Source organism: Chenopodium album, chromosome 2, assembly GCF_948465745.1.
Source record: "Chenopodium album chromosome 2, dcCheAlbu1.1, whole genome shotgun sequence".
NCBI classification, from domain to species: Eukaryota; Viridiplantae; Streptophyta; class Magnoliopsida; order Caryophyllales; family Amaranthaceae; genus Chenopodium; species Chenopodium album.
In genome coordinates this window covers 2,488,702-2,497,441 of record NC_137835.1, presented here as the reverse complement: position 1 = coordinate 2,497,441, position 8,740 = coordinate 2,488,702, and the positions used below count along the sequence as shown (strand labels likewise).

General features: G+C 34.9%; 2 protein-coding genes across 4 annotated transcripts; one reads left to right on the top strand and one right to left on the bottom strand.

Moving 5' to 3' along the window:
* The first annotated feature begins 687 nt into the window (after positions 1–687).
* Positions 688–3,465, top strand: LOC145579390 (uncharacterized). 2 transcript variants are annotated; one of them, XM_081636645.1, is made up of 6 exons: positions 688–856; positions 953–1,171; positions 1,278–1,357; positions 2,376–2,451; positions 2,782–2,904; positions 3,053–3,465. In XM_081636645.1, exons 1-6 carry the CDS (start codon positions 743–745, stop codon positions 3,197–3,199), a joined length of 759 nt encoding a protein of 252 aa, XP_081492771.1. In that variant the 5' UTR covers positions 688–742; the 3' UTR covers positions 3,200–3,465. The 2 variants fall into 2 exon arrangements, with proteins under 2 accessions (XP_081492771.1, XP_081492763.1); XM_081636637.1 differs by having other exon boundaries at positions 689–856; positions 950–1,171; positions 3,053–3,464.
* Positions 3,466–3,793: 328 nt separating this feature from the next.
* Positions 3,794–5,285, bottom strand: LOC145579376 (uncharacterized). 2 transcript variants are annotated; one of them, XM_081636620.1, is made up of 3 exons: positions 4,753–5,285; positions 4,240–4,567; positions 3,794–4,154 (listed from the first exon to the last, which is right to left on the bottom strand). In XM_081636620.1, exons 1-3 carry the CDS (start codon positions 5,176–5,178, stop codon positions 3,973–3,975), a joined length of 936 nt encoding a protein of 311 aa, XP_081492746.1. In that variant the 5' UTR covers positions 5,179–5,285; the 3' UTR covers positions 3,794–3,972. The 2 variants fall into 2 exon arrangements, with proteins under 2 accessions (XP_081492746.1, XP_081492754.1); XM_081636628.1 differs by having other exon boundaries at positions 3,954–4,154; positions 4,250–4,567.
* Between the last annotated feature and the right edge of the window lie 3,455 nt (positions 5,286–8,740).

The following is an 8,740-nucleotide window of genomic DNA, read 5'->3' as shown; positions in this document are numbered from 1 at the left end:
AGCACCTTATTCTCTTTTCTTTTAGTGTTAGTGCTTGGAAAAATCGAAAATTTACCAAAACTAAAGGGTATAACCCACACATTCGAGCCAATTTTGAATTTTTTTTCAAAGTTTAAGTGAATATAGGATTGCCCACTGTGATGGTGAAAGTTTGTTTGAAACCGTAACATACCTATTAATATATATATATAATCCCGGTAATGATTTTTTTTTTGCTAAAGGTAAAGATGAATTTAGTATGAATTTTATGCATGTATAAGAACATATTTTTAATAATTATAATTTCTACAATAACTCGAGGCATAGCTCGAGTTCAAAACTAGTTTATGTCAAAATACTAGTCACATGCCATATACGGTGTTACGTTATTATTGAATCACTTAAATTCTATTTTATTTTCTTCGTCTCATTTTAATTGACAAATTTCCTTTATTGGATGTCACAAAATATAATAAATTTTTTCAAAATAGCAATTTGATAGCATGACAATTATTGATTTGATTTTAATATATTCAAGTCGGTTAATCAATATCTCACCGGACTATATTTCTTATAATTCATTGGTAATGAGAAATGTTAAGTCAAAATATATCATCTAATGTTTTCCAAAAATAAAAAATAAACAAAAAAACATTAAAAAAACTCAAAGTAATCAATTTCTCCGGCAACCGTCGAAAATGAAATATGGATTCAGAACCCTCTTGAGTCTTGACCATCCTAGGCAGCTCCAAACTCCAAACAAATGGTCCCTCTCATCCTCACACTCTCTCCTCCTCCTTCACTTTCTCTCTCCTCTTCCTTTCTTCCTCCTTCCTCTCTTCCTAAACTCAACAATGGCGGACTTTTGCTCACTCAGGTATTATTTATCTCTTCATTCTCCATTAACACTTTTTGCAGAAATATCACCAACTTTTGAAAATCGATTTTCTGAATTTTCTTCCAGAAGAAGAAGAAGCAGTTGTTGAAGCTGAGAAGAAGCGGAATATGTAGGGCTGAACTTCAGCAAGATGCGCCTTTTGCAGTTGCTATCGGCGCGTGTGTGTTGAATTCATTGCTGTTTTCTGACACCGCCGTTTCTTCGCCGGAGGATGAAGACGCCGCCGTCAGCTCCACCGATGCTAGGTTTACTGTTATGACTATCATTGGTTTCATCCCTTACTTTAATTGGTTGGTAAGCTCTTTTTTTTTTCTCTATATTTTTTGTGTAATTTTCTGCAAATTTTGGGAGCTTTAATGTTCATTTTAATGGCTGATAATGTGAAATTGAATGTTGATAGAGTTGGATTTTTGCGTTGATGGATACGGGAAAGCGGCGCTATGCTGTTTATGCACTTGTATATTTAGCCCCTTACTTCAGGTTTGTTTCCACAATTGATTTTGAATTAGTGCAGCTCGTTCGCTTTTAAGTTGCTTGTTCCGAATTTAGTTGTCATATTACTAGTTCATATTTCGGATAACACTATTTATCAATATTATGGATGGAGGGAATAATAAAAATATTTGATATTTCATGTTTTGCTTGGCTTTTCGAAATCATTTTCCCAACATTTTTATAAGCTTATTGTGTTATTGCTAAATTAACTTTGTAAGAAATGGTTTTTTCATCATAGTTTTCTAGTTTACTAATGAGTAGTAGTAGCAATGGTGTTAAACTATGTTAGTTGGCCAGTTAACTTAGAATCTCATTAAGAGTGATACACCCACTTATAAGTTATAACTATGTTCTCCAAGGTTACACTAGCCTCTCTGAAATTTTGCTCCGAAAACAATAGGTGAAAAGAATTATCTGGTGCAATTTTCTTAAACCAGCCTCTTGCTCCATGAATGAGTCGAGGTTACATTGGCCTATTTTCATCAAGGACAAGTGATGAAAAATTGTGAATGTTCTAATTAATACTTTGGGGTTGGTAGCCGATGTAAATATGTACTTCGTATAAAATTGGAATAGTGTCTCACAAGTGTCCAGAATTTGTGCTATAGAACCTATGTGCTCTCATGCTATAAGACTATCTAGTATCATTGACTAATATAGTGCTGATTGCATTCAGCATTTTTTGGTAATTCTGGGATTATTTGTGATTTCTCTCATATAATCAGAGTATCAGACTGATTCCTGAACATATTTATAGACCTCATAAGTATCTCTGTCAGTCGAGTTGTGACTGATTCTAATCTTTTGAGGACCAAATATCACAATATAGTAAATATTGTGGCCATGATTGTTTATGCATTTCCTTATATTCTAGACCTTGATTGTAAATATATGAAAAAAGGTTAGCTTTGTAGCCTTTGTTGTATTTGATACTTCGTACATTCTTACAATCATAAGGGCATGTGTTCTTATGTACTTAAATTTTCTCTTTGCAACTTAACAGGACCAACCTATCACTATCTCCAGAGGAGAGTTGGCTGCCAATTGCAAGCATTGTTCTCTGTGTTATCCATATACAGGTATTTTGTGACTGTCTAAGTGTAGTTAGTAACAGTTGCTTTCTCCTGTTGACCTATGTCAACAATTCTGGCATATCTGTTTTTATGCTTAAAAAGTTAGAATCCACAATAACATCACCCTTCCACAGCCCTTCCCACTTTTTCCATTTTGCAAAGTTCTGTTTTGTAATTTATATTTTCTGAATTCATTGCTGGTATATTGAGTGGGAACAGGTGTGTGCCCATATTGTAGTCACTTACCTTGAGTAAGAATTCTTTGGTTATTGCAGTACTAGCATGGTTCTAATTTTTAAATTTCTTTACTTAATCGACCAATGTCTCCATTGACAGTTAGAAGCAAGTATCAGAGGTGGTGATCTTGATGGTTTCAACTTCTTTAATAAGGCAGCAAAGAGTCGTGGTTTGGCCAAGAAACATGATCATATTAAGCATCCCGAAGAAATGCAAGAGGAGGTAGCTACTGATATTCCCACTCTCTCCAACCCTGAAGCTCTATTAATGGTGTTATTTATTTATTTTTAATTATGTTGGGTGTCTCCAAACCGATTTCTTATAATTCTTAATGGTTATTCTTACTTCTGAGTTCTGACATTTATTTTAGGCAAGAGGACAAGGAAACATGAAGTTGCCATTGGGTCAGCAGTCTAGGGATGAGATTAGAAAATGGAGAGTCACTAGAAAGCCTTCCCAAGATATCGAACATGTGGGTGATGATGCTGGTGATCAAGATGATAGAATGCAACAATAAGAAAAATGGATGATTAGGGATAACACACAAACTTCTACATAAATAAATATGAGCAGGTGACCTGAAGAATCTCATGTACATCAAGACATGAGACTAAGAGAGTAGGTTGCTGATATTGAGTAGTGGTAACAGGCATGTGCTTTTTATGTGCAGGCATTATCGGAGAAATATGTGGATGCTATTTTCTTGTATATTTAAGTCACATTTCTGTAGGAAAATACGTATTTTTCATGATTATGGCTCATAGTTTCTTCCTGTGATAGTTTTCTGCTGTCATATCAGTGTATCAATAACATATTTACTGAAAGATAAATTTGGTCCTTGCTTTCTGGGCTTTGACATGATCTTTTATTATTAACTCTTTTAACTGTAAATAGCAATTTTATTATAGCAGATAGAAGTCAGTCTAAAATATAGGCCTAATTGCAGGACCTAAAGATGGATTAAGCAGGTTCAAGCACCTTGAATTGCTTCTTGCTGTGCTTGTGGAAAATGATTAGATTCCAAAGCAAAATAATAATTGGCTGCTGTCAAATATTGACAACATCCATCTGCTATCTGGCTTCTGTGCAACAACAGAAATGCAGATGAATGTGAATTCAAAATTTCTTTTGCCATTCATGATTTCTGCTCCTATAGTACAAGTTTTGATGGTTTGGACATTAATAATCAAATATTCTCAATGCTAAAGATTTACAGCCTCTGAAAATAATGTGCTGTTGCGGGTGACATGAAGTATAACATTGTCAAGTCATTTGATTTGTTCCTCAGACCTAATCTTTCTTAAGAGGAAATGGACTTACAAACCTGGATTTAAAGCAGAAATCCAAACTAACAGCAGCAAAAGTGAAAATAAACAGATCCTGGAACACAAAGAACGCGCCATCCACAGCATGTGATAGGAAACTTGCCGAGTTGAACTCTAAAGGGGATCCTCCACTCAATGTAGCAAGACCTGGCATAAGAGGAACAACTTTCTGAGAATTCCTTGAAAATCTTATCATCCACACCAGTAAATACTAAACATGTCAAGTACGTACCTTTGACTACAGCAAAAGCTCCAGCTGCTCCGGTTTTAAGATGAGAATCATCAATATCTCTTCTCACTGCATATCGGAAAGTGACACCAAACAATGCACAACTAGCAAAGGTGACTCCTAATTGAAGCAACAACTGAGGACTGTCTGTCACCCTTGAGAGATAAATTGGGACAGCAGCAAGGGTTCCAACAAAGGCACATACTGCAGCTGCTTTCACTGATTCCAACCTCTCCTCATTTCGGGTGATCTCACCCTTCTCCCCCAAAGCTCGTTCCGCTTCTTCAACCATTGCTTTTGCTTCTAATACCTCCTTCTGACACTCTGCAATCTTAAATCAGTTACACTGTCACAAAAGAGTACAGCAAAATTTCCCAAGCATTACAGTCTCAGAAATGTCAGGTAACTCAGGTTTATAACAGTTATATTCATTCATATTGACAGATTCTTTCCTGATAAAATTTTCAATTAATAAATAATCAAACCAGTGTAGCACTAAATATAAAAGAGTGAGACCTCAGCTGCTCGAGTTTCGAGTTGATCAATGTATTTCCTCATTTGTTGAGCTTCAAGCTCTTGTCTTTCAATATCAGCAAGTTCTTTCCTAGCAAGTTGTACCCTTTCAGTAGCCTTATTAAGTTTATCCAACATTTCCTTGTTCTCTTCTTTATCAAGCAATTCTTCAACTCTTTTGTCCACTATATTAGATAAGGCATTCTTCAAGCTGCCGCCGCTGCTGCTACCGTTTCCACCACCATCCTCCTCGTTTCCTGGGGTGGAGCTGCATTTAACCACCGTAATGTTGGACTTAAATGGCGTACTGCCACCGGTAAATTGTCTGCTTAAGCTTAGAAAACTCGGGTTGTTTTGCCGGAAACTATGCAATGAAGCTTTAGAAAGAGAGAGACTGAGCTTTGGGTGTAGAGCACCTGGCAAAGCCATCCCGGTGATCTTTGATTTTTGACGCCAAATGAGCGGAAACTTATCTTGTGTGGATTGAATGATTGATTAATTGTTTCTCCAATTTGTTTCCGGCGTTTGGGTTTGAAATGAAGATGTGGTGATTGTGGTCTACTTTCTTATCTAAAATAATTGCTACAAATACATAACTTTTTTTTTTTTTACAAAATTACATAACCATAAGGAAACCATAAACTAAGGGTTCGTTTGGCATTGTTGCGGTTTTCAGTTTTTTGGTTTTTTGCATTTTAAAAGTGTATGATATATGTCAAATAATGAATTAAAAATTATTCAAACTTATTAAAATCATGCTAATTTTGAAAACTGACAACTGAAAAGTGAAAACACCTTTTTTTTGTTTCCTGTTTTTGGTTTTTTTGTTTTCAAAAAAACTGAAAACTGAAAACAAAAAACAATGCCAAACAAAAGTTATAAATAAGGGGATTCAACACTCAACCTTTAATAAGAAAGATAGTTACTTAGGGCCTGTTCCGATTGATTGAACTCACCTGAACTGAACTGAACTGAACTGAGCTGAGCTGAACTGAACTGAACTGAACTGCACTTATTAATTAGTGATTTCTAACTACGGATTAGTGATCTTTGATTATTTATTAATTATTTATTACTATACATATGTGTATATACAAATGTACATATTATTATTATTATTATTATTATTATTATTATTATTATTATTATTATTATTATTATTATTATTTATTGATTATTTTTAGTATTATTATTATTATTATTATTATTATTATTATTATTTATTGATTATTATTATTAGTATTATTATTTCAATTATTATTGTTATTATTATTATTATTATTATTATTATTATTATTATTATTATTATTATTATATCATTAGCAATATCATTAGACGTAAATTAAGAGCTGCATTGAACTGAATTTCAATGGAAGAGAACAGACCCTTAATCATCTAAGTCAATCATAAACTAGGTTATAAATATGAAAATAAACGTATATAATTGATAATCTCAAGGTCTAATTAAAGTAGCAACCGGTACAACGCCCGGACTACACACTAGTTTTTAAAATAAAAAAGAGGTCAAATTTAAATATTTCATTCCTTGAATTTCATATTTTTACTCCATTAATTTACTTAATTTTACTTCCTTAGTTTCAAATTAATATTCTCACTTTTCATTTTGTGATTTTCAAAATGATCTTCCAACTCTCTAATTTCTATTTTAATATTTCACTTCTCATCATTTTCCTATTAACTTTTCTAGTAAGTGACTGACCTCACCGTATGACCTCTTGTAAAATAACAAAGTAACCCTTAAAATGTTAATCGAGTAATTCCTGTAACGCTGACCGAATAACCTCCTAACGGAATAACCCTTGTAACACTAACAAAATAACTCTTGAATATTGATCACGTAACTAGAGCTGTCAATTCGGGTAAACGGGTCGGGTAAGAGTGGGTCGGGTCAACTCGGGTCGAGTCAATTCAGATTAATTCAATAACCTATGCGGGTCGGGTTTGGGTTGGGTTATGCTTGAGTAGGGTCACGTCGGGTTATACTTCTTATCGGGTTTGGATCGAGTTTAGGTCAGGTTAATAACAGGTTGGGTTACATTCGGGTCGGGTGAACAATAGGTCGGGTTTATTTCGGGTTTTCATGGGGTAAAACGGGTAAGGGTACTTCTCGCGTTCGAGTCGGGTTCGGTTCAAGTCAATAATTTGCAGGTTAGAATCAGGTCGGGTCATTCTCGGGTTTGAGTCAGGTTCGGTTCAAGTCAATAATTTGTTGGTTATAATCAAGTCGGATCATTTTCAAGTCGGGTTATTCTCGGGTTCAAGTCGGGTCGGTTCAAGTCAATAATTTGCGAGTTATAATCAGGTTGGGTCATTTCTAAGTCGGGTCATTCTCGGATTCAAGTCGGGTTATGTTCAAGTCAATGATTTGCAGGTTACAATCAGGTCGGGTCATTTCCAAGTCAAGTCATATTCGGGTTCAACTAACTATAAATAGATAATTATCATTTTTATCAAGCTAATTATTTCCTTTGACTATAATATATATTATGACAATATACTAGGGAACTATAGTCTATAATTTAGGAAGATAATTATCTTCTTTGACCATACAACAAATATATAATATATTTAACTCTTAAATTTGAGGATGATGCTCCTTTCTTTTGCTGGCGTGGACCGACTTGGTCTCCCAAGAAAAAATGCTTTGATCAACAATAATAAGGTGGTCTAAATTACATTTAAGGTGATTTGAAATTGAGTCAGGACCAATTTTGGTGGAATTTAGTTAGGGTCAATAACAAGTCGTGTTTATTTCGAGTCGGGTTAGTAACAGATGGGGTTGAATTTTTGGGTTGGGTAAGTAATAGGTATGGTAAAATTCGGGTCGGGTCAATAACAAGTCGGTTTGAATTTGGGTCAGGTCAATAACAAGTCTGGTTGATTTCGGCTCGGGTTTGTAATAGGTTGGGTTAAATTCGGGTCAGGTTAGGAACGGGTCGGGTTGATCTGAATTCAAGTCGGGTTAAATTCGAGTTTTAACGGGTTAAACGGGTTTGGGTAAATTTCGGTTCAAGTCGGGTTCGGTGCAAGTTAATTAAATTGGCCGTTGTAAACCGGTAAATTGGTGCAAATTGTAAATTGGTAAATTGGTCGTTTAAAAGCAAATTGAATGGTTTCACACACCCAGTTAGACTTCCAAAGGGTATTAGGGACCATGGTAAATATTTTGGCAATTTTTATTTATGGGTGAAAAAAAGTCAAAAAAATCCAAAATTGAAGGCTAATATCCATGTTTTTTGAAAATTTTTGGAGGTTTCGGGGCCCGGTGTCGAAAAGTCTTGAAATTCTATGGGATACGTCTCGGGGTCATATAATGCCGTTTGGAACCATATATGATCATTATTTGTTGTCATAAATGCTCGTGGTAGGCTTGAATTAATGAAATTGGTGCAAGTTGTAAACCGGTAAATTAGTCGTTTAAAGGCGAATTGGATGGTTCCACCCACCCAATTGAACTTCCGGAAGATATTAGGGACCATGGTAAAAATTTCGGCAATTTTTATTTCCGGACGAAAAAATTCAAAAAATTTCAAAATGGAAGGCTAATATCCACGCCTTTTGAGAATTTTTGGAGGTTTCAGGGCGGCCCATTGTAGAAAAGTATTAATATTTTAGGGGATACATCTCGGGGTCATATAATGTCGTTTGAAACCATATATGATCATTATATGTTGTCATAAATGTTCATAATAGGTTTGAATTAATGAAATCCGTGCAAGTTGTAAACCGGTAAATTAGTCGTTTAAAGGCAAATTGGATGGTTCCACCAACCCAATTGGACTTCCGGAGGGTATTAAGGACCATGGTAAATATTTCGGCAATTTTTATTTTCCGGCAAAAAAAAGTCAAAAAATTCCAAAATTGAAGACTAATATCCACACTTTTTGAGAATTTTTGGAGGTTTCGGGCCCGGTGTCGAAAAGTCTTGAAATTTTAGGGGATACATCTTGGGGTCATGTAATGCAGTTTG

What these genes read in the sequence shown, in the direction of transcription:
- LOC145579390 (XM_081636637.1), top strand. Translation starts at nt 743, where the DNA reads ATGGTCCCTCTCATCCTCACACTCTCTCCTCCTCCTTCACTTTCTCTC. An exon ending in TATTTAGCCCCTTACTTCAG is followed by an intron (nt 1,358 to 2,375) that starts GTTTGTTTCCAC and finishes GCAACTTAACAG; the next exon opens with GACCAACCTATCACTATCTC. An exon ending in CCGAAGAAATGCAAGAGGAG is followed by an intron (nt 2,905 to 3,052) that starts GTAGCTACTGAT and finishes CATTTATTTTAG; the next exon opens with GCAAGAGGACAAGGAAACAT.
- LOC145579376 (XM_081636620.1), bottom strand. Translation starts at nt 5,178, where the DNA reads ATGGCTTTGCCAGGTGCTCTACACCCAAAGCTCAGTCTCTCTCTTTCT. An exon ending in TCGAAACTCGAGCAGCTGAG is followed by an intron (nt 4,568 to 4,752) that starts GTCTCACTCTTT and finishes AACTGATTTAAG; the next exon opens with ATTGCAGAGTGTCAGAAGGA. An exon ending in AGCTTTTGCTGTAGTCAAAG is followed by an intron (nt 4,155 to 4,239) that starts GTACGTACTTGA and finishes CTCTTATGCCAG; the next exon opens with GTCTTGCTACATTGAGTGGA.